The 25,897-nt window shown below is 43.1% G+C and overlaps 1 protein-coding gene across 1 annotated transcript; it reads left to right on the top strand.

Moving 5' to 3' along the window:
• The first annotated feature begins 18,055 nt into the window (after positions 1–18,055).
• On the top strand, positions 18,056–24,155 carry LOC119329000 (probable chromo domain-containing protein LHP1). Its single transcript, XM_037601982.1, has 2 exons — positions 18,056–19,550; positions 23,792–24,155. Exon 1 carries the CDS (start codon positions 18,343–18,345, stop codon positions 19,534–19,536), a length of 1,194 nt encoding a protein of 397 aa, XP_037457879.1. The 5' UTR covers positions 18,056–18,342; the 3' UTR covers positions 19,537–19,550; positions 23,792–24,155.
• The last annotated feature ends 1,742 nt before the right edge of the window (positions 24,156–25,897 follow it).

Raw genomic sequence — 25,897 nt, 5'->3', positions numbered from 1 at the left:
TCCCGAGGGGGGCACAACCCACCAGGGCGCGCCCGGGCCCCAGAGAGCCCAGGTGGGTTGTGCCCACCTCGGTGGCCTCCCGCACCACCTCTTTGCTCTATAAATACCCCAATATTTCAGAAACCCTAGGGGACTCGACGAAAAATCAATTCCAGGCGCCGCAAGTTCCAGAAACACCAGATCCAATCTAGACACCATCACGGAGGGGTTCATCATCCTCATTGGCGCCTCTCCGATGATGCATGAGTAATCTTTTGTAGACCTTCGGGTATGTAGTTAGTAGCTAGATGGCTTCCTCTCTCTCTTTTGATTCTCAATACAATGGTCTCTTCGAGATCCATATGATGTAACTCTTTTTTAGGTGTGTTTGTTGGGATCTGATGAACTTTGAGTTTATGATCAGATCTATGTTTTTATCCACGAAAGTTATTTGAGTCTTTTGATCTCTTATATGCATGATTAGTTATAGCCTCATATTTCTTCTCCGATATTTTGGTTTTGTTTGGCCAAGTTGATCTATTTATCTTGCAACATGAAGATGTGCTTTGCGATGTGTTCAATCTTACTGTGCTTGATCCCAGTGACAAAAGAGGAACCGACACGTATGTATCGTTACTATTAAGGATAACAAGATGGGGTCTATTTCTACATAAATAGATCTTGTCTACATCATGTCATCGTTCTTATTGCATTACTCTATTTCTTCATGAACTTAATACATTAGATGCATGCTCGATAGCGGTCGATGTGTGAAGTAATACTAGTAGATGCAGGCAGGAGTCGGTCTACTAATCTTGGACGTGCTGCCTATATAATGATCATTGCCTAGATATCGTTGTAACATCCCAAATTTGCAATTTGGAATGTTATACATTAGAGCATCATTGCATATCATATTTTATTATATTTTTGCTTGATCCTAGAAATTCTACGCAACTCAAGGACCTACAGAGAGAGTTGGGAATTTCATTATTTTCATATTTGAGTTTTCTCGAATTTTGAAAAGAGGATCGTTTGATTTTAATTATTTTCTCTTCGACTATTTATTTTATAAAAATAAAAGAGAGAGAGGATAAAATGACTTCCTCAAATTAGAGAACTATCGAAGATTTAATATTAAAATCAAATAAGATTTTTATCAGAGTTTTATCGCTATTTTATTTGAACTAGCAAAAGAGCCCGTGTGTTGCAACGGGAGAGAAAACATAACACACGCTCTTAACTCAACAACCATCACTCAAGACCACAATTGGTCCATCTCCTTTATTTTTGCGAGGCATCATATTTGTGTTGCCGCTTATCCTCCTTCTCACCCTCGCCAGCGATGGCCTCGGTGTTCACACAAAACAACAAAAAACGTGTGTTGAATATGGTTAATCCTAAGGTGTCTCTCTCTCCCTCTCTCCTCCCTCTCCCTCTCTCTCTCTCTCTTCCTCTCTCTCTCTCACTCACTCTCGCGATAGGAAATCTGTTGTTTTCCCCTGCAAAAATTTTCAGAGATATGCATGTGTAGTTATCGATGTTTTCTTTTCCATATATGGTCATAGCGGGGTGTTTATTTTCAATCCGGATTGCCGCCGGTATGAAAAAAAATCTTGCGCTATAAATTATAAGTTTGCTTCCATAAAAATATTTTAAAAATATTTAACAGGTACAATTAACATCATATTTAGGTTCCACACATTTTTCTAATAAAATTTCATATATAGTATGTTAAAATCAAAGTTACGGTTTAAAAGATACAGATAATTTAGAAAATCATTTGGTTTGACTCAAATATATTAAAAAAATAATATTTAAAAATACTTAACAGGTAAAATAATCTCATATTCATATTCTACATATTTTTCTAATTAAATTTCATATATAACATGTTTAAATCGGAGTTACGGTTAAAAGATATAGATGATTTTAAAAAGCATTTGTTTGACTTAAATATAATCTGCGGATGAATTACCTAAAACATCAGGGGGATTTTTCAAAAATGTAAAATAAAGGTTCGGGTATGACTTAAATCCGGACGGCGGGTTGATTTGAAGAAAAGAAAGGGACTTTTGTGTAAAATACGAAAATAACGATTCATTTTAACTTAAAACAGGACTGCGAGTTGAATTCTCTGAAATAAAGGGACTTTTCTGGAAAAATACCATGACACACGAAAGAAACTCAATTTTCTTTATTATTAGGTAAAGATTAGGAAAAATATGCGTTTTTCAAAGTTGCATTTTAGGCCCAAATAAATGTTCACGAGTTTTATCATTGTTTTATTTGAATTAGGGAAAATATGTGTTTTTCAAAGTTGCATTTTAGGTCCAAATAAATGTTCACCTTGTCCGGCTTATTTTTAGAGGACGGGAAAATTTTATTTCGGGATTTTTGGAGTCCGTTTAGTATTTCTTTTCTTTCTTTTTCTGCACGTCGAAATTATTCTTTAAAAAAAATGAACTGACTCCGGGCCGTACCCGAGCGGGACTCCTCCCGGGGGGCCTTTATAAGCCGCCGCCCCCAAGCGTCGAAAGCCCGCAGCCGCTGCCGAAGCCCACCCGCGCCCTAACCCTAACCCTAGCCGCCGCCCCCGAGCGCCGAAAGCCCGCAGCCGCCGTCGAAGCCCACCCGCGCCCCAACCCTAACCCTAGCCGCCACCGCTCGCACCGCCGCCGCCACACGTCGCCGCCGCAGCCGGAGCCGCACCGCCATCACGCCGCCTCGCCGGACCCGAGGTAGCCGCCTCGGTTTTCATGAGAAAACTGTTTGGTTTTTTTTGAAACCCTAGATCCGTTTTTTTAGATCCGGTCCGGTTTATTTTTTCGGTTTAGTTATTTAACGAATGCCTGTTTTTACATTCGTTTTAATGAACGGTTTTCACTGTTTAGCCGCAGACAGTGAACGTCCGTTCGTTAGCCTGTTCGTCAGTTTTTCTTTTTCTCGGATTTTCCGCGATTATTTTTCTATCGCGATTTCTGATCCGATTTTCGTTTTAGTATAACTTTTCGCTCGTTTATCGGAATCAGGCGATTCAAGCGCCTAGAGTTTCATCTCGAAACCCTCTTTCCGTTTAACCAACTTGAACAAGATTTTGATACAGTAAAATTTGACCTTAGTCCAGATTAGTAATCGGATATTGTTTCTTTCGCAGTTTGAGTTTTGTTGCTCTGTTTGATTTGATTCTTTTTGCAAACCGGAGTTCTTAAGTTGAACTTTCTGGTTAGATCTCTTACTTGAGTTTTACCTGTACGTCTTGTTTTATTGCTTATTGTATGCTTGTTTGATTATGATAGAGTACCCGGAGTGCGAAGCGTGCTACATCGAGTCTCTAGGTTTTGCGGATCATCAGCAAGGCAAGTAACACTTTGATCATATCCCTTCATCACCCAGCTTTTATGCATTAGTTTCACCCTCAAACATTGCATGGTTAGGATTTGATAACATGTGGGTTTTGGGAAGTAGATGAGGTGGTACCTATTCACCTGTTTATTATCAAACCCTTGGGAGTTACTTCTACGTATTGCTTATATTGCCATGCTATGCTCGTAGACGTGGTTTGGGTGAGTGAAACCATGACAGATGTGAGATTGTTAATTAATGGTTCAACTTAAGGTGGCAACTTTAAATACACATCTGGGTGGATTACTTGTCGGGCACCTGGAGAATCCAGTGTTGTCCTAGGATATCCCGGAGTACCCGTGTGATAATCCTAAGGTCCGCCACCCAGGCTCAAAGGGAACTTAGATATTTCATGCTAGAAACTTCCATGTGCAGCCACAAGCTATTATAGGCTCTAGCATAGTTGAGTAAGTTGCGTGAAGCTCTTGAAGAGGTAGACTAGCAGATGTAGTGGGTTGTAGGTGGTATAATCTATCCGAAGTAGAGAGTTAATGCTTCTAAAAGACAGTGTCTCGGTCATCCGTTTCTCAAACATCATGCAGTGCGAGAAATCCAATGAAGGAGATCGAGTCTTGTGGGGAAAAGTGTGCAAACCTCTGCAGAGTGTACAAACTAATCATGGTTAATCGTGTCCCCGATTATGGACATCTTAAGTATCTAGTACTTGGATTATCATATGTATCTCATCACTCTACACTAATATTGTTGGGTTGGTAATTACTTTTAATTGGGATTGAGTTGGAGGAACCTTCTCAATGATGTTTCAACTACCATGGTAGTTAAATAAAATCTATTCCTTTGTTGTAGGGAAAAATTGGCTTTTCGCAAAACTATAACCGTAGAGCTTTCCACCAGCCAAATATGCATATAGTGATAGCATTATTTTTGTTCTTTCTCTACTATGTTACATTGGCAGCATATTCCATGTGCTGACCCATTTTCGGGCTGCAACGTATTATGTGTTGGGGAACGTTGCAGAAAACAAAAAATTTCCTACGGTTTCACCAAGATCCATCTAGGAGTTCATCTAGCAACGAGTGATCGGATTGCATCTACATACCTTTGTAGATCACGCGCGGAAGCGTTCAAAGAACGGGGATGAGGAAGGCGTACTCGACGTGATCCAAATCACCGGAGATCCTAGCGCCGAACGGACGGCACCTCCGCGTTCAACACACGTACGGTCAGCGTAACGTCTCCTCCTTCTTGATCCAGCAAGGGGGAAGGAGAGGGTGAGGAAGATGGCTCCAGCAGCAGCACGACGGCGTGGTGGTGGTGGAGCTGCAGTACTCCGGCAGGGCTTCGCCAAGCTCTATGGAGGAGGAGGATGTGTTGGAGAGGGAGAGGGAGGCACCAAAGGCGTGGTTTGAGAGGCCCTCCTTCCCCCACTATATATAGGGAGCCTAGGGGGCGCCGGCCCTAGGAGATGCAATCTCCTAGGGGGGCGGCGGCCAAGGGAGGAATCCCTCCTCCCCAAGGCACCTAGGAGGTGCCTTCCCCCTTTAGGACTCTTCCTTTCCTTATCTCTTGGCGCATGGGCCTCTTGGGGCTGGTGCCCTTGGCCCATATAGGCCAAGGCGCACACCCCTACAGCCCATGTGGCCCCACCCGGTGGACCCCCGGGACCCTTCTGGTGGTCCCGGTACAATACCGGTGACCCCGAAACTTGTCCCGACTGCCGAAATAGCACTTCCTATATATAATTATTTACCTCCGGACCATTCCGGAACTCCTCGTGACGTCCGGGATCTCATCCGGGACTCCGAACAACATTCGGGTTACTGCATATACATATCCCTACAACCCTAGCGTCACCGAACCTTAAGTGTGTAGACCCTACGGGTTCGGGAGACATGTAGACATGACCGAGATCGCTCTCCGGTCAATAACCAACAGCGGGATCTGGATACCCATGTTGGCTCCCACATGCTCCTCAATGATCTCATCGGATGAACCACGATGTCGAGGATTCAAGCAATCCCGTATACAATTCCCTTTGTCAATCGGTATGTTACTTGCCCGAGATTCGATCGTCGGTATCCCAATACCTCGTTCAATCTCTTTACCGGCAAGTCACTTTACTCATACCGTAATGCATGATCCCGTGACCAGACACTTGCTCACTTTGAGCTCATAATGATGATGTATTACCGAGTGGGCCCAGTGATACCTCTCCGTCATACGGAGTGACAAATCCCAGTCTTGATCCATGTCAACCCAACAGACACTTTCGGAGATACCCGTAGTATACCTTTATAGTCACTCAGTTACGTTGCGATGTTTGGTACACCCAAAGCACTCCCACGGTATCCGGGAGTTACACGATCTCATGGTCTAAGGAAAAGATACTTGACATTGGAAAAACTCTAGCAAACGAACTATACGATCTTATGCTATGTTTAGGATTGGGTCTTGTCCATCACATCATTATCCTAATGATGTGATCTCGTTATCAATGACATCCAATGTCCATAGTCAGGAAACCATGACTATCTATTGATCAACGAGCCAGTCAACTAGAGGCTTACTAGGGACATGTTGGTGTCTATTATTCACACATGTATTACGATTTCCGGATAACACAATTATAGCATGAATAAAGACAATTATCATGAACAAGGAAATATAATAATAATGCTTTTATTATTGCCTCTAGGGCATATTTCCAACAGTCTCCCACTTGCACTAGAGTCAATAATCTAGTTACATTGTGATGAATCGAACACCCATGGAATTCTGGTGTTGATCATGTTTTGCTCTAGGGAGAGGTTTAGTCAACGGATCTGCTACATTCAGGTCCATATGTACTTTACAAATATCTATGTCTCCATCTTGAACATTTTCACGAATGGAGTTGAAGCGACGCTTGATGTGCCTAGTCTTCTTGTGAAACCTGGGCTCCTTGGCAAGTGCAATAGCTCCAGTGTTGTCACAGAAGAGTTTGATTGGCCCCGACGCATTGGGTATGACTCCTAGGTCGGTGATGAACTCCTTCACCCAAATTGCTTCATGCGCTGCCTCCGAGGCTGCCATGTACTCCGCTTCACATGTAGATCCCGCCACGACGCTCTGCTTGCAACTGCACCAGCTTACTGCCCCACCATTCAAAATATACACGTATCCGGTTTGTGACTTAGAGTCATCCAGATCTGTGTCGAAGCTAGCGTCGACGTAACCTTTTACGATGAGCTCTTCGTCACCTCCATAAATGAGAAACATTTCCTTAGTCCTTTTCAGGTACTTCAGGATATTCTTGACCGCTGTCCATTGTTCCTTGCCGGGATTACTTTGGTACCTACCTACCAAACTTACGGCAAGGTTTACATCAGGTCTGGTACACAGCATGGCATACATAATAGAACCTATGGCTGAGGCATAGGGGATGACACTCATCTCTTCTATATCTTCTGCCGTGGTCGGACATTGAGCTGAGCTCAATTTCACACCTTGTAACACAAGCAAGAACCCCTTCTTAGACTGATCCATATTGAATTTCTTCAATATCTTATCAAGGTATGTGCTTTGTGAAAGACCTATGAGGCGTCTTGATCTATCTCTATAGATCTTGATGCCTAATATATATGCAGCTTCTCCAAGGTCCTTCATTGAAAAACTCTTATTCAAGTAGGCCTTAATGCCGTCCAAGAGTTCTATATCATTTCCCATCAAAAGTATGTCATCTACATATAATATGAGAAATGCTATAGAGCTCCCACTCACTTTCTTGTAAACACAGGCTTCTCCATAAGTCTACGTAAACCCAAACGCTTTGATCATCTCATCAAAGCGAATGTTCCAACTCCGAGATGCTTGCACCAGCCCATAAATCGAGCGTTGGAGCTTGCACACCTTGTCAGCATTCTTAGGATCGACAAAACCTTCTGGCTGCATCATATACAATTCTTCCTTAAGGAAACCATTAAGGAATGCCGTTTTGACATCCATTTGCCATATCTCATAATCATAGAATGCGACAATTGCTAACATGATTCGGACGGACTTTAGCTTCGCTACCGGTGAGAAAGTCTCATCGTAGTCAACCCATTGAACTTGTCGATAACCCTTAGAGACAAGCCGAGCTTTATAGATGGTCACATTACCATCTGCGTCCGTCTTCTTCTTAAAGATCCATTTATTTTCTATGGCTCGCCGCTCAACGGGCAAGTCAGTCAAAGTCCATACTTCATTTTCATACATGGATCCTATCTCGGATTTCATGGCTTCTAGCCATTTGTCGGAATTCGGGCCCGCCATCGCTTCTTCATAGTTCGAAGGTTCACCGTTGTCTAACAACATGATTTCCAAGACAGGGTTGCCGTACCACTCTGGTGCGGAACGTGTCCTTGTGGACCTTCGAATTTCAGTAGGAGCTTGATCAGAAGTATCTTGATCATCATCATTAACTTCCTCTCTAGTCGGTGCAGGCACCTCAGGAACATTTTCTTGAGTTGCGCCATTTTCCGGTTCAAGAGGTAATACTTCATCAAGTTCTACTTTCCTCCCACTTACTTCTTTCAAGAGAAACTCTTTCTCCAGAAAGGATCCATTCTTGGCAACAAAGATCTTGCCTTCGGATCTGAGGTAGAAGGTATACCCAATAGTTTCTTTAGGATATCCTATGAAGATGCATTTTTCCGACTTGGGTTCGAGCTTTTCAGGTTGAAGTTTCTTGACATAAGCATCGCATCCCCAAACTTTTAGAAACGACAGCTTAGGTTTCTTTCCAAACCATAATTCATACGGTGTCGTCTCAACGGATTTCGACGGAGCCCTATTTAAAGTGAATGCGGAAGTCTCTAAAGCATAGCCCCAAAAAGATAGCGGTAAATCGGTAAGAGACATCATAGATCGCACCATATCTAACAAAGTGCGATTACGATGTTCGGACACACCATTACACTGAGGTGTTCCAGGTGGCGTGAGTTGTGAAACTATTCCACATTTTCTTAAGTGTGTGCCAAACTCGTGACTCAAGTATTCTCCTCCACGATCTGATCGAAGGAACTTGATTTTCCTGTCACGTTGATTCTCAACCTCACTCTGAAATTCTTTGAACTTTTCAAAGGTCTCAGACTTGTGTTTCATTAAGTAGACATACCCATATCTACTCAAGTCATCCGTGAGGGTGAGAACATAACGATAGCCACCACGAGCCTCAACACTCATTGGACCGCACACATCAGTATGTATGATTTCCAATAAGTTGGTTGCTCGCTCCATTGTTCCTGAGAACGGAGTCTTGGTCATTTTACCCATGAGGCATGGTTCACATGTGTCAAATGATTCGTAATCAAGAGACTCTAAAAGTCCATCAGCATGGAGCTTCTTCATGCGTTTGACACCTATGTGACCAAGGCGGCAGTGCCACAAGTATGTGGGACTATCATTATCAATCTTACGTCTTTTGGTACTCACATTATGAATATGTGTAGCATTACGCTCGAGATTCATTAAGAATAAACCATTCACCATCGGAGCATGACCATAAAACATATCTCTCATATAAATAGAACAACCATTATTCTCGGATTTAAATGAGTAGCCATCTCGAATTAAACGAGATCCTGATACAATGTTCATGCTCAAAGCTAGCACTAAATAACAATTATTAAGGTTTAAAACTAATCCCGAAGGTAAATGTAGAGGTAGCGTGCCGACGGCGATCACATTGACCTTGGAACCATTCCTGACGCGCATCGTCACCTCGTCCTTCGCCAGTCTCCGCTTATTCCGCAGCACCTGTTTTGAGTTACAAATGTGAGCAACTGCACCGGTATCATATACCCAGGAGCTACTACGAGTACTGGTAAGGTACACATCAATTACATGTATATCACATATACCTTTTGTTTTGCCGGCCTTCTTGTCTGCTAAGTATTTGGGGCAGTTCCGCTTCCAATGCCCACTTCCCTTGCAATAAAAGCACTCAGTCTCGGGCTTGGGTCCATTCTTTGGCTTCTTCCCGGTAGCTTGCTTACCGGGCGCGGCAACTCCCTTGCCGTCCTTCTTGAAGTTCTTCTTACCCTTGCCTTTCTTGAACTTAGTGGTTTTATTCACCATCAACACTTGATGTTCCTTTTTGACTTCTACCTCTGCTGATTTCAGCATTGCAAATACCTCAGGAATGGTCTTTTCCATCCCCTGCATATTGAAGTTCATCACAAAGCTCTTGTAGCTTGGTGGAAGCGACTGGAGGATTCTGTCAATGACCGCGTCATCCGGGAGATTAACTCCCAGCTGAGTCAATCGGTTATGTAACCCAGACATTGTGAGTATGTGCTCACTGACAGAACTATTTTCCTCCATCTTACAGCTGAAGAACTTGTCGGAGACTTCATATCTCTCGACCCGGGCATGAGCTTGGAAAACCATTTTCAGCTCTTCGAACATCTCATATGCTCCATGTCTCTCAAAACGTTTTTGGAGCCCCGGTTCTAAGCTGTAAAGCATGCCGCACTGAACGAGGGAGTAATCATCAGCACGTGTCTGCCAAGCGTTCATAACGTCTTAGTTCTGTGGGACGGGTGGGTCACCTAGCGGTGCTTGTAGGACGTAATCTTTCTTGGCAGCTATGAGGATGATCCTCAGGTTCCAGACCCAGTCCGTGTAGTTGCTGCCATCGTCTTTCAGCTTGGTTTTCTCTAGGAACGCGTTGAAGTTGAGGACTACGTTGGCCATTTGATCTACAAGACATATTGTAAATATTTTAGACTAAGTTCATGATAATTAAGTTCATCTAATCAAATTATTTAATGAACTCCCACTTAGATAGACATCCCTCCAGTAATCTAAGTATAACATGATCCGAGTTAACTAGGCCGTGTCTGATCATCACGTGAGACGGACTAGTCAACATCGGTGAACATCTTCATGTTGATCGTATCTTCTATACAACTCATGCTCAATCTTTCGGTCTTCTGTGTTCCGAGGCCATGTCTGTACATGCTAGGCTCGTCAAGTCAACCTAAGTGTTTGCATGTGTAAATCTGTCTTACACCCGTTGTATGTGAACATTGGAATCTAACACCCGATCATCACGTGGTGCTTCGAAACAACGAACTGTCGCAACGGTGCACAGTTAGGGGGAACACTTTCTTGAAATTATTACGAGGGATCATCTTATTTACTACCGTCGTTCTAAGCAAACAAGATGCAAAAACATGATAAACATCGCATGCAATCAAATAATAATAGTGACATGATATGGCCAATATCACATAGCTCCTTTGATCTCCATCTTGGGGCTCCATGATCATCTTGTCACCGGCATGACACCATGATCTCCATCATCATGATCTCCATCATCGTGTCTCCATGAAGTTGCTCGCCAACTATTACTTCTAATACTACGGCTAACGCGTTTAGCAATAAAGTAAAGTAATTTACATGGCGTTTCTCAATGACACGCAGGTCATACAAAAAATAAAGACAACTCCTATGGCTCCTGCCGGTTGTCATACTCATCGACATGCAAGTCGTGATTCCTATTACAATGGCATGAACATCTCATACATCACATATATATCATTCATCATTCATCACAACTTTGGCCATATCATATCACAAAGCACTTGCTGCAAAAACAAGTTAGACGTCCTCTAATTGTTGTTGCAAGTTTTACGTGGCTGCAATAGGGTTCTAGCAAGAACGTTTTCTTACCTACGTGAAAACCACAACGTGATTTGTCAACTTCTATTTACCCTTCATAAGGACCCTTTTCATCGAATCCGCTCCAACTGAAGTGGGAGAGACAGACACCCGCCAGCCACCTTATGCAACTTGTGCATGTTAGTCGGTGGAACCGGTCTCACGTAAGCGTACGTGTAAGGTTGGTCCGGGCCGCTTCATCCCACAATACCGCTGAAGCAAGATAAGACTAGTAGCGACAAGAAAGTTGACAACATCTTACGCCCACAACAAATTGTGTTCTACTCGTGCAAAAAGAACTACGCATAGACCTAGCTCATGATGCCACTGTTGGGGAACGTTGCAGAAAACAAAAAATTTCCTACGGTTTCACCAAGATCCATCTAGGAGTTCATCTAGCAATGAGTGATCGGATTGCATCTACATACCTTTGTAGATCACGCGCGGAAGCGTTCAAAGAACGGGGATGAGGAAGGCGTACTCGACGTGATCCAAATCACCGGAGATCCTAGCGCCGAACGGACGGCACCTCTGTGTTCAACACACGTACGGTCAGCGTAACGTCTCCTCCTTCTTGATCCAGCAAGGGGGAAGGAGAGCTTGAGGAAGATGGCTCCAGCAGCAGCACGACGGCGTGGTGGTGGTGGAGCTGCAGTACTCCGGCAGGGCTTCGCCAAGCTCTATGGAGGAGGAGGATGTGTTGGAGAGGGAGAGGGAGGCACCAAAGGCGTGGTTTGAGAGGCCCTCCTTCCCCCACTATATATAGGGAGCCTAGGGGGGGAGGCCCTAGGAGATGCAATCTCCTAGGGGGGCGGCGGCCAAGGTAGGAATCCCTCCTCCCCAAGGCGCCCAGGAGGTGCCTTCCCCCTTTAGGACTCTTCCTTTCCTTATCTCTTGGCGCATGGGCCTCTTGGGGCTGGTGCCCTTGGCCCATATAGGCCAAGGAGCACACCCCTACAGCCCATGTGCCCCCCTCTGGGGCAGGTGGCCCCACCCAATGGACCCCCGGGACCCTTCCGGTGGTCCCAATACAATACCGGTGACCCCGAAACTTGTCCCGACGGCCGAAATAGCACTTCCTATATATAATTCTTTACCTCCGGACCATTCCGGAACTCCTCTTGATGTCTGGGATCTCATCCGGGACTCCTAACAACATTCGGGTTACTGCATATACATATCCCTACAACCCTAGCGTCACCGAACCTTAAGTGTGTAGACCCTACGGGTTCGGGAGACATGTAGACATGACCGAGATCGCTCTCTGGTCAATAACCAATAGCGGGATCTGGATACCCATGTTGGCTCCCACATGCTCCTCGATGATCTCATCGGATGAACCACGATGTCGAGGATTCAAGCAATCCCGTATACAATTCCCTTTGTCAATCGGTATGTTACTTGCCCGAGATTCGATCGTCGGTATCCCAATACCTCGTTCAATCTCGTTACCGGCAAGTCACTTTACTCGTACCGTAATGCATGATCCTGTGACCAGACACTTGGTCACTTTGAGCTCATAATGATGATGTATTACCGAGTGGGCCCAGTGATACCTCTCCGTCATACGGAGTGACAAATCCCAGTCTTGATCCGTGTCAACCCAACAGACACTTTCGGAGATACCCGTAGTATACCTTTATAGTCACCCAGTTACGTTGCGACGTTTGGTACACCCAAAGCACTCCCACGGTATCCGGGAGTTACACGATCTCATGGTCTAAGGAAAAGATACTTGACATTGGAAAAACTCTAGCAAACGAACTATACGATCTTATGCTATGTTTAGGATTGGGTCTTGTCCATCACATCATTATCCTAATGATGTGATCTCGTTATCAATGACATCCAATGTCCATAGTCAGGAAACCATGACTATCTGTTGATCAACGAGCCAGTCAACTAGAGGCTTACTAGGGACATGTTGGTGTCTATTATTCACACATGTATTACAATTTCCGGATAACACAATTATAGCATGAATAAAGACAATTATCATGAACAAGGAAATATAATAATAATGCTTTTATTATTGCCTCTAGGGCATATTTCCAACATTATGTTGCAGACTTTTCAGACGAGGAGTAAGGTTCGTTAGGTCGTTGCCGTATAGCTCAGCTATGCCGTTGGAGTTGATGGACTCACTTTATCTTCCAGGCCTTCCGATGTTATCGTATTAGATGGTCTTAAGTCATATTTATTGTAATAAGTTCTCTCTTGAGACATTCGATGTAATAAGGGTATGATTGCTACTCTGTTATAAATCCTTCGAGTACTGTGTGTGTCAGCATTACCGATCCAGGGATGACACTGAAGCACAGAGACTTGACCGTTTGAGGCCGGGTCGCTACAATCGTCATGATTATTTGAAGTTTTATCAATTTCCCAACATTAATTTGTTTACCCACCGTTTGCTATTTTTCTCGAGAGAAGCAACTAGTGAAACCTACGCCCCCCGGGTCTCTTCATTATTATATTTGCCTTGCGATCTATTTTTATTTGCTTTTATTTTCAGATCTATTAATACAAAAACCCAAAAATATCTTGCTGCATTTATTTATTTATTTTATCTCGCGTTCCCGCGAGATCCATTTATCCAATCTACTACACTTTTACCTATCTTTTTACCCGTGAGGGATTGATAACCCCGCTCTTATGTCGGTTGTAAGTGTTTGTTCTTTGTGTGCAGGAGCTGTTTACATGGTGTTGTGTGGTTCTTCTACTGGTTCGATAACCTTGGTCTCATCACTAAGGGAAATACCTACCGTTGTTGTGCTGCATCATCCCTTCCTCTTTGGGGAAATACCGACTTAGTTCAAGAAAACATCATGCACCAAGTCCTCAAAAGCCCATGTGGCTAGAGAAGGCAAAAAAGGAAGGAGTCCTAGTAGGAATAGGATTGGACTTGGAGTCCAAGTCCTCTCCCCCTTAGCTGCGCCCTAGGGCTTGGAGGGGTTGTTTCCCACGCCCCTCCACCTATATATAGAGGGGAAGGGGCGCCCCAAGAGAACCCACCAAGCCCTTGGCGCCCCTCTCTCTCCCGTTACTCCGTAGTTCCACTGCCTCGTCCCGACGACGCTTAGCGAAGCGCTGTTGGTGCTCCACCACCACCATCACCACCACCCCGTTGTGTTGGTTGTGATCCCATCTACTTCTCCTATCCCACTTGCTGGATCAAGAAGGAGGAGACGTCATGGAGCTACACGTGTGCTAAACTCGGAGGTGCCGTCCATTCGACACTAGATCGATTGGATCGTGAACGGATCGCGAAGAGTACGACTACATCAACCACATTGATAAAAGCTCCCGCTTAGCGATCTACAAGGGTATGTAGATGCTCCCCCTCTCATAGCTATGCATCTCCATGGATAGATCTTGCGTGTGCGTAGAAATTTTTTGTTTTCAATGCAATGTTCCCCAACACTGGCAACTCTCTGGAATTCCATGTAGACATGGAGTTGCATGTTTAAGATAGGAAAGAATTAAACCAGAGGATGTTGTCAACAAGTGCTACAACATTGATGCTTTCGAAGCTCCTTATGGCAAGATCATAGTGCCATGTAGTGATCTTAGAGTGTGGCCAAAAACTAATGGGCCTCAAATGCTGCCACCAAAGTATGAGAAGAAAGTTTGTAGGCCTGCAAAGAAGAGAAAGAAGAACCCACTAGAGGAGGCAAATGAAACTAGGATGAGCAGACATGGCATTATTGGACACTGCAGTGTGTGCAATCAACCAGGACACAACAAAAGAAAGTGCCCTGAACTAGGTAGAGGACAACCAACAACAACACAAGATCCTAGAGCAGTAGAAGGGGTAGCAGCAGAACATGAGCCAATAGCAGAAGAGGCAACAACTGAACATGAGCCAGCAGCAGAAGAGGCAGCAACAGAACATGAGCCAGCAACAGAAGAGGCAGCAACAGAAGATGAGACATCAGCAGAAGAGGCAATAATAGAACACGTGCCAGCAACAGAAGATGAGCATTAGTACAAGAGCTACAACTAATTCAGGTTGTGCTTCCAGAAGCACAACAAAGAACTAAACTACCAGTCAAGAGGAGGCCAAGTTGCAAGGTGCATTTCCCTTAAATGTTGAGATTTCTCTTAAATGTTGACATATTTCTCAAATTGCAATGCTCAACAACATTTCTGTTTTTTTGCAGAAAAAGGCATGCCCACAAGTGGGCAGAAGTACATCCAGTATGATTTCTTTTTCTATGACTTATGATCTTGCTTCATCTACTTTGATTGAGATTTTACAAGACCAAGTGAGTTCTTTTTATTCAAATGCAATGTTAATAAATGCAATGACATCTGTTCTTTCATAAATTCACCCACAATACTAACTACATGTTTGGTTTGTAGGCTATAGCTACTCAATAATCTCAAACAACAGTGCCAACTCCTCTACCAGAAAGCCAATTCATTGCAAACTGCAGAGATGCCCTGCCCCCTCCAAGAAGCCATACTACTGCTACACTAGGTTTGAAGAGAAGGAAGAAAGTGAAAAAAACCAAGGAGAACAAAGCCCCAAGAACTCAGAAGTGAAGAGCTACAAATGTGGCACATTTTGGACATATTTTGGATAGAACCAAACTTGGACATATATTCTAGAAAGTAGTAGTGTAGGATGTTTTGTTTTGTTTTTGGTTAGTAAACAAGATGGTTTGTAATGAAACCTGATGTTGGGATGTGGCTTTGGGTTTCACACAAACGATGGAAATGTAATGTTATTTCCTACTTTTGTTGCACAACTTCAAGACCTTGTAATGTTAAACCCATCTATCTATCTTTTAGACTGCTTTTAAGTTCAATTACTAGTAAAAGAAAGACCTTGTATATTACTATTTATTTGTGCTATCAATGCTAGTAAAAAATGCTACCAAAGTACAGAAAAACAAACAAAATGAAAATTTTAGTTCAATTTCATTACCACAGTACATGATCAAGATCTGGATACATCAACAAGCATTGAACACTGGATACATCATACTACCACATCACTTCTTAAAGCCTACATACACCACTACTACAATCAGTACAACAAGTGCACTAAGAATACTCTTACAAAGAAAAATGAACTCATTCATCTTCTTCAGTACATCTACATACACCACAGTCTCAACAGTGCTCTGCATTGCTCCTGCACATTCCTCTTGCACCTCTGTTTCTTCACTTGCAATGACACCAGCCGAATCAAAACTACTCAATCCACGACTGATATACCCACCTCTCACCAAAAAATCAAAATAGTTGTGTGGTCCATCTTCCTAGTAATAATGTTGGAAAGAATTTGGTGGAATCTGATAGAAATTGAGTAACAGAATTCAACAAAAAAGAAACACATAAACATCAAACCGATTGGGGCACTTGTAGAAAATTTTACATGGTGATTGGCGCACTTGTAGAAAATCCTGCCAGGATTTGCCTCCGATTTTGACACAAGATGAATTGTAGATCGAATGTGGCAGTTAGGGTATGGTACCAACGACAGCAGACCCGCTAGTGCCGATGATGAGATGGGCGGGGAGAAAAGGGCTAATGCCGGAGGTGGAAGGGGCGCTTGTACAACCGTCTTCCCGCGACGCTTCACGGCAGACGAGCTAGCGGCGACGGACATGGCGGCGACGCCAGAGAGAGGGAGAAAGCGAGCAGAAGACCTAGGGACTGGGGAATGAGGAAAGCATAAACTCTAGGGGCCACATTGTTTAAATTCCCAACCATGAGCCGCAGGAATCTCCCGCGTGGGTCCTCGAGTCGACGTGGCGGCGGTCAAAGCGCCACGCGAGCTAGTCAGCGACGGTCAGACGAAAAAAGGACCTCACGTGAACAACTTAGAAAGATTTAGGACCTAGATATGCATTTTGAAATAATTAGGACCCAAACGACACTTTTGGGAAAGAATTAGGTAGAGCTCTTTGCCTGCTGGTTTTGTTTTGCAAGAGAAGATATTGGGCCTCTCGTGGGCCAGTTTTTTGGGCGAGCTAAAGCCTAAAACAAAAGGCCCTAAAAGAAAATCCTAAAACAAAACACTGCCCCGCCTCTCTGTCATCCATCGGCCAATGGGAGCACCTATACGGCGCTGCACGCGCCCGTTCGCGCTCCTGGCACCTGCAGCGCCCCGCGCTGGGCCGGCCCACTAACTGTGGTGACAAGTGAACGCAAAAACATTGCCAAAAAAAATGGAAATTAATAATGCTCTCTACATGATTCGAACTTATCACATCATGTTAACATATACTCCAGACGAGCTACTAGCCAGACGAGCTACCTGCCGTTGTTGGTTAGTACAAGAGGCGAAAGCATAATAACAGGATTGCAGCGCTATTTTATTCATCTATTGTACCACTTCATTTTTTTGAATTAATTAGAAAAAAGATCATGTATTGAAAAAAGTTTACATCGATTTTGCAAAAAGGTTCATCAATTTCAAAAAAAAGTTCATCAAATTTGAAACAAAAGTTCATCGATTTTGAAAAAAGTTGTCTGGATTTAAAAAAAATTGACCGGATTTAGAAAAAGTTCACCGGATTTGAATTTTTTTTACCAGATTTGAAAAAAAGTTCACTGAGTTCGAAAAAAGTTCACTGGATTTGAACAAAACTTCATCAAATTCAAAAAATGTTCACGGAATTCGAAAAAGAGTTCACCAACTGCGAAAAAAATAGAATTGAAAAAAAAAGCTCCGGCGAATTTGAAATTTTCTTTTAAAAAATCTCGTGCATTTAAGAAAAAGAAAAAAAGAAAAAAAGAAAAGAAAAAGGGAAAGCTTCGCGAACAGAAAGGAATAAAAAGGGTGGAAAGAAGAATCTCGGTCGTAGTGGTTACTTCGATTTGCTTTCTACTATGGAGTGGTCTTGAGTTTTGAATCTCGGTCGCGCTGTTTCATTCGGTCCTTTCCAGAAAAGAAAAACATAGAACGGGCCGGCCCAGCTCGGACTGCTGCAGGCGCCCGTTTGCAGATTGCACTGTAACGGGCGCCTGCAGCGCCAAATAGGAATTGCGTCGGCCAATCCCCACCCAAATCCCCTCGTCACCACTCTCCCACACTGTCAAAGGCCACAAGCCCACAAGCTAACCCTAGCCGCCGCACCCCCGCCTCCCATCTCCGCCCCTCCTCTACCCCTGCACCAACGCCGCCGCCCCCCTGCATCAACGCCTGCCCGGGTCCCGGCACCAAGATCTGTTCCCCCGTGTCGCACCAAATCCCCGAGCCGCCTCCACCAATCCACAAAAGGTCAGCCCACAACCTGAGTCCGCCTCCAGCAGATCCACCGCATACCGAGGGGAAGCAGAATCAGATCTTTGGCGATGGGTCGAGGCAAAAAGGATCCCTGGGCGGCGCGCGGATCCGTCGATCCAGTGGAGGAGGAGGAGGCGGCAGCGGTGATGGAGGTTGAAGAGGAGGAGGAAGTCAAGGGAGACGAAGAGGAGTGGAATCACGAGGAGGATGAGGCGGAGGAGGAGGAAGAGGAGTGGGAACAGGAGGAGGAGGAGGAGGCTGATGAGGCCTCGGCGGAGGAGCAGCCGGAGGAGCAGCGGTCGCCGCCCAAGCTGGCGGAGGGATACTACGAGATCGAGACCATCCGCCGCCGCCGCCGCCGCCAGAACCAGGTACAGTACCTCGTCAAATGGCGTGGGTGGCCGGAGAGCGCCAACACATGGGAGCCTGAAGAAAACCTCAAGGCCTGCTCTGATTTTGTTGAAGCCTTTGAGAAGCGGCAGCAACCAAGGTCCTATGGCAAGCGCAAGCGCAAGCGCAAGATCTCCACTGCTCCGGTGGTAAGTCCCAACCCTTCTTCTCAGGGTAGAAGGGGCCGCCCACGGCGTTCAGATCCTCGGTCTCTGTCCCAACGTCCTCTCCCGGAGCGCAAGATATTGCCTCCCAGAGCAAGCAGCAGGAGAGGTACTGATAACAGCAACAGGAACTTGGTTGCGGGCTCTGATGCATCAGTGAACGTGGCTCCTCAGCAAATGCTTGGACAAGGTGCCACACAGGAGGGCAGCTCAAATGTGCTCTCGGTTGGCCTGCCGTCTGTTGTGGTTCATCAACAGGATGAACATCAGCCTGCGAGTGGTGTGTCAAAGGTTGATAGTTCAGTACAGGGACCCCCACCTCAGGTTGGCCAGGTGACAGGTGCCAAGAAGCGCAAGCTTGGGTCTGTCAGGAGGTTCAAGCAGGATGAGGCGCAGCAGGAGCAAGGGCAAGTCGTCAATGGCACAAGTGAGAAGCCTGGCAATGAGAAAACTGATTCCGCACAAGGAGAAACGGGTGATAGGACCAAGGGAGAGGGCGGTGCTAACCGTTGCATCACTAAGATCATCAAGCCAGTGCGGTATCATGCCACCATGGCAGATGACGTGCAGCAGGTTTCCATAACATTCAGAGCACTCAGGTCTGATGGGCAGGAGGTTCTTGTGGATGACAAGGAATTGAAGTCTACAAACCCGTTGGTGCTGATAAACTACTACGAGCAGCACCTGCGTTACAGTCCCACCGCGTGAAGGATGCATGGAAGGTATTGGGTTGCCGTAGCATTCTTTAACCTTGTGGAATTTGCAGTGATATAGGTTAGCCTGGTTAATGTACTAGTTGTGATGAATGTAGTAGAATGTGTGCCCTTCTAGTTGCGACATATTTTGTTCAATATTTGTATAATCAGGGATTTATCCTAGGATGGCGTTTTGGCGCCCAAGTGCATCTGCACCTGACAGCGAACATCAAATTCGAAAGAAAAAGAAAAAAAGTCGTCTAAAAATATTCAGTACCGAAGATGTTCGAGTGTGCTAGGAGCGACAAATGACACTCTAGAAGGTCTATGCAAAAAAATATTCTCAAAGAATCTTTGAATAATTGCATTTTGGAAACGTGAATCTGTTTTTTTTCTAGAGCTCCTTGATTGTCATGAAATTTTGCACTTCCCTAGCAAACTCCAGCATTTTCGGTGTAAAAATAGATTTTTGAAAAAATGTTTTTTTATTTACTGTTTATACGGAGTTGATCTATTTGGGCTCATCTATGGATTATTTGACTTATCCTATCTAATATTACTTCATTCATTCCAGAATATGATGTGAATTTTTGGGAAAGTTGAACGTTTGTATGCTTGACCAAATTATGGAATGAAATATCAAAAATATGCAATACCTAATATATACAATATGAAAATACTTTTCATAATAGATCAAATGATACAAATTTGGTACTTGTATATGTTGATATATTTTTCTTAGAAACTTGGTCAAACACGCATGTGTTTGACTTTTGAAAAGATAAATGCACCTTATATTTTTGGAATGGTTGGAGTACATGTTGATAAGTTATTGTAGATTTAAATAAAAAAGGGCCTCTCCCAGTGCTCCACCTTGTACAGCCGCTAAGATTGCCAACTAAGCAAAAATTATGATGTGGCATGCTAGTTAAGAAGAGAGAGTAGAATGGTGACTCCAGAGAAAAACGGTGCTAAGGACGTGTACCTAGGTGGAAGCACAATTCTGAGTCTATAACGAATTAAATGCACGAAGCTTAGCACCCAAAAGCTTAGCACCTTTGCCTTGTGGACTTGAGTTGCTAAGGCATTTAATATGCTTAGCATCTTATCTAAGCACTTTTTCATTGAGGGAGGTCTAAGTATTTGGACATCTAAGTCCTATGTCATTGATTTTACACGGAGATTCATGTGAGTATTTGTTTTTTTATAATATGTGATTGAGTCACTTGGATGTTAATACTTAGATGTACCCCATCAGTTTTTGGGTTTACGACCCAAACTAAATGTGTATTTACCTTTTGATTATGGGATTGTAGTGAAATTGTCATGGATGCTGATTTTAATGAATCTGAAATTAGGAGTGATGTCTTTAATTTTACTGAATCTGAAATTAGGGATGATGTATTTATTTCCTGTGCAACATGTCCCTGGGCTCCATGGCCTTCCCTTCCTTTTTATCAACAGTTCTTGAATTTAATTAGGGATGACCTTATAGCCATGTTTAATAGTTGAAATAAAGAACAACTAGATCTATTTAAAGAACCAGATGAAGTGTCCACACCTAAGTATAGATCTATTGCTCTTTGTAATTGTAGTTTTAGGAGGGGGGGGGGTGTCAAATGTATATTATGGAAAGGTGTGTTATGGTAAGTATTCTCTACTCATGAAGTTATTCATGATGTGGTGCATATTGGGCAATGTGGGTTCATCTTTTAAATTAGACTATGGAAGGGCATGTGATATAGTTAATAGGATATTTCTTATCTCTGTTATCATTTAAAGGGGGCTTTTGCCATAAGTGGGTCTATCTTGTCAAAACTTTTGTTTTGAATGGTTTTGTAGGTACTACCAGTGATTTCTGTGAATCAGGTTGAGGTGTTAGTCAAGGTCACCCTAGTTTCCCTTAGACATAATTAAGTTGTTGATGTATTCACTAGAATGTTCATTAAGGCAACTGTTATGGGCAGATTTTTGGCTTTACCAAATAATTCAACCTACTGGTATCATTAGCATGAAATATGCTCATGATACTCTGATTTTTAAAAAAATTTAAGATGACTATGTTAGAAACCTCAAATGGATTCTTATGTGTTTTGAATAGTTGTCTAGTATGAGGATTAATTTCCATAAATGTGATTTGAGGCATGTTAACATTGAGCCCCAACCTTGTGCTCAAACCATGTGATACCATGTGATGTAGGAGTATATTGGTGTTCCCCTTCAACATGCTAAACATAGGAAGGGCGGTAGATAAGATTGTTAAAAGAGTTGTTGGGTGGAGAGGGAAACTCACAGTGGCAGATTGACTTTGATCTAGTCTTGCCTAGCCAGCATTCCTTCATTATGTTTCTCAAATGAGCAATTTCTTTGATTAACTCTCAAATGGCTCATTGTTTTGGGGATAAGTACCACCTAGCCATCAAATGTCCTACCACTTAGGCTTGGAAAAATTAGGAAAGAACTTATTGCCCCAAAGAGGTATATTATGGAAAGTATTCTCTACTCATGAAGTTATTCATGATGTGGTGCATATTGGGCAATGTGGTTTCACCTTTAAATTAGACTATGAAAGGGCATGTGACATGGTTAATAGGATATTTCTTACCTCTATTATCATTCAAAGGGGCCCCTTGCCATAAGTGGGTTAATCTTGTCAAAACATTACTTAGGAATGGTTTTGTAGGCATTACTAGTGATTTCTGTGAATCTTGTAGAGGTGTTAGATAAGGTCACCCTATTTCCCCTTGATACTAAATTTAGTTGTTGATGTATTCACTAGAATGCTCATTAAGGCAACTATGAGCAGATTCTTGGGCTTTTTCAAATAATTCAACCTACCGGTATCATTAGCATGCAATATGCTGATGATACCCCGCTTTAAAAAAAATTAAGATGACTATGTTAGAAACCTCAAATGGATTCTTGTATGTTTTGAACAGTTGTGTGGCATGAGGATTAATTTCAGTAAATGTGATTTGATGCCTATTAACATTGAGGCTCAACCTTTTGCTCAAACCATGTGATACTGTGTGATGTAGGAGTATATTGGTGTTCCCCTTACCATGCTAAACATAGGAAGGGGGCCTACAACCAGTAGTAGATAGGATTGTTAAAAGAGTTGTTGAATGGAGAGGGAAGCTCACAGTGGTTGATTGACTTTGTTCCAGTCTTGACTAGTCAACATTCTTGCCTATATGAGTGTCATTAAGTTTCTCAAATCAGTATTTTTTTGATTAACTCTTAAATGGCTCATTGTTTTGGGGATAAGTACCACCTAGCCAGCATAAGTACCACCTAGCCAATTGGGATTTGCTATGTATGAGGAAATATTTTGGAGGGTTGGGTATACCTAATCTCTTTGAAGTTAACATTTGCCTCATAGCCTCTTGGATTAAGAGATACTGTTTAAATAATAACAAGTTCTAGAAACAGAGCATTTATCAGAAATGCACAACCCAATCTCCTAACCTTTTTGCTTGTTCCAACAATGATATCTCCCCATTTTGGAAAGGAGTTTTGTGAGACACTAAAGATGCCAATATTGGATATCAATGGAAAGTTGGGAATGCTAAGAAGGTTCAACTTTAGGAAGATCAATGGTTGGTTCTGTCAGCTTGGCTGCAAATTTTGGGGATCTTTATATGATCTCTAATGAGCATAACCTTACTATTGCTGAAATCTGGGATGGATCACAATGGAAAATCTCTTTTAGGAGATATTTTGGTAATTTACTGAATAAATGGTTTGACCTAACTCATGTTGCCTAACCCATTAACCTCTTTGTTGAGAAAGATGTTTTAATCTGGAAACTAAGTCTAAAGGGATTTATTTAGTTAGTTCCTTATATGCTCTTTTTAATTTCAGAGGTATAACTCTGTTAAAATTCCTATTGTTTGGAAGCTAGTTGTTCCTTCGAATTCGCATCTTTTTGTGGTTGCTAGCTAACAATAAACTACTCAACTAGAGATAATCTCAACAAGAGACAAAATGTACCTGGCCTCTCTTGCCTTTTTTTGATATGAGCATGAGTCATATATTCACTTGATTTTTGAGTTATGTTGTTTCTACTAAGATTTGGAGATACATTTCTTTGCTTAATGGAATGAGATGTAGAGCTAGTGTTGATTGTGTCACATGTTGGTGGATTAGTAATGCTTATCATTAAGTTGAAAATGTTGTCCATGCAACCACTTTGTGGTCTATATGGAGAACCCGCATGATTTATACTTTAATTCTTCTTACTGATATGGCTTATATGTGATTTTCAGGAAAACATCTGTTAAGGAATGGGAACTGGATACCGCAAGCATGACATTGAGACTCAAAGCCAAGAAGCATCAGTTAGTGGACAATGTTGTGAAGCTTATTGTTCTACATCATGCCCAATCCTTTGTTTGGAGTGCTCTACCATTTGGGGGGGGGGGTGGACAATGGTGTCAATCTCTATATTTTGGGTGGCTCTACTTACCTTTTTTAGTTACCTGGTTGAACTTGTTTAGATTTCTTAAAACTTTTTTGTTGAGCCTTGTATTCATGTCGTGCTCTGCTTGCTACAAAATGTATGGTCACATGATTTCTTAAAATGGAACCGGGGTAGAAGCTCTTGCCCTAAAAAATCATGGGCTTGTGTTCTCTCACTATCTTTGCTAGCATTGAGTTTTCCCATCTCGTCGACAATCAGTACCACCGTCGAAATCACTATGACTAACTAAGGGATAGTACGAGTCGCTACTCGGAGTTGGTAGATTTGCATTCTAGGTTGGTTTCGAGTTCTCCTAAGTAGATCAACTAGGGTTTAACATGATTGATGAAGCTTCGTGTCCATTGTTGTAGGCGGCGGGCAAGGATGATATCGAGAGTATGATGAGTGGTTTGGTATCCCTGAGGAGGACCTTGATGATGTCAATTTTTAGGAGGAAGGGCCACCGCGATGGAGACCACCTGGTGGTTGTCACTAGTAAAGTTACATATTACAAGGTGTACAACCAATTCTGACTTTTTGGGAATATATGTTTTGCATGAGATCTTGTGTCGAAGATTCAGATACATGCCTGGATAAATAACATGTATATGATGTAATGTTCATGCTTGGGGGAATGGGAAAAGTTCATGGAAGGTGGTCATGGGGATTTTCGTGCCAATGACGTTCTACTTGCATCATTCCTTGGCATCATTGGCTCTCCCTTCGCCCCCAGTGTTGCATCGCAAGGGCAAGGCGGTGATTGGTAGCAATATGGCAACTTCTTCCTCAATTGTAGTCGACTTGGAGGAGTCTCATCGTGCGGACGACGGGTGGTTGTTAGTCGGACGAATGCTGGTTGAGTTTGAGGTGAATCTAGGAGTAATTTTTAATGAGCTCCGATGTGTGTGGCGGCTCCAAATGTCGCTCCTCAGATATTATCCAGCAACGATGGTTGGTTTATGCTCAGGTTCAAGGATCAAGGAGATATGAAGCTTGCTCTACTTGCTTAACCATGTCACTACAATCATGATGCGGTTATTTTGCATCATTCGAAGGCAAGGTCAAGCCGGTGGATGTCGCTTACTGAAAGTGCAACTAATCCCTGGGTGGTTTTGGTAATTAATAACAACATATATGTCATTGATCTAAAGAACATTGATGATAGATTTCAGAAAAGATCAATTATTGGCATGGCAAGTACTAATGGATGTGGACCTAACCTTAAAAAAATGGATGTGGACCCCTCAAAATGTCAAGAACAAGAATTGGCTACCCCAAGACTCTACATTTTTGGTTTAGTGATCCAAGATCATTTTGAGTCCCTTAGGAAAGTCAATACTATTAAAAGGGGATGAGGTATTGTTGATGAGGTTGTTGCTCAAAGTGCTTAGTGATATTGCTCCAAAACCCTCCATCACTTTCCCAAAAACACATCTGTCCAAACCCTAATTCATCATTTCGGTCCCATCGATATCATCCACCCTAGACCCACCAAGATTATCCTTCTATTGCCACAACCAAAACCCTAACAATTCGGTATGACTGAAATAGTTCTAGGTCCCACCGAGACGGCCTTGCCAAGCTTCTATAATGAAGTCGCTTCATTTCAGAATCACCGAGACGAATTGATCGGAATTACTGAAACATGGCTTTGCCCTAGACATTGCACTTCGGTCCCACCGCGTTGGTATATTCGGTCTCACCAAAAATCCTAATGGTCAAGTATTTTGCACTAGTTGGTCTCACCGAGATTATCATATCAGTGCCACCAAGTTAGGTCAAAAGCTTGTAACGCTTGGATTTTTTCTGCTGCCTATTTATACCCCTCCACCACCACTTACTCTCTAAGAGAGCCATCGGAACGAAACATGACTTCCACCATTCGTTTTCTGAGAGAGAACCACCTACTCAT

This window comes from Triticum dicoccoides, chromosome 7A (assembly GCF_002162155.2).
Source record: "Triticum dicoccoides isolate Atlit2015 ecotype Zavitan chromosome 7A, WEW_v2.0, whole genome shotgun sequence".
Taxonomy (NCBI): Eukaryota; Viridiplantae; Streptophyta; class Magnoliopsida; order Poales; family Poaceae; genus Triticum; species Triticum dicoccoides.
This window is presented reverse-complemented; position numbering and strand designations above follow the sequence as displayed.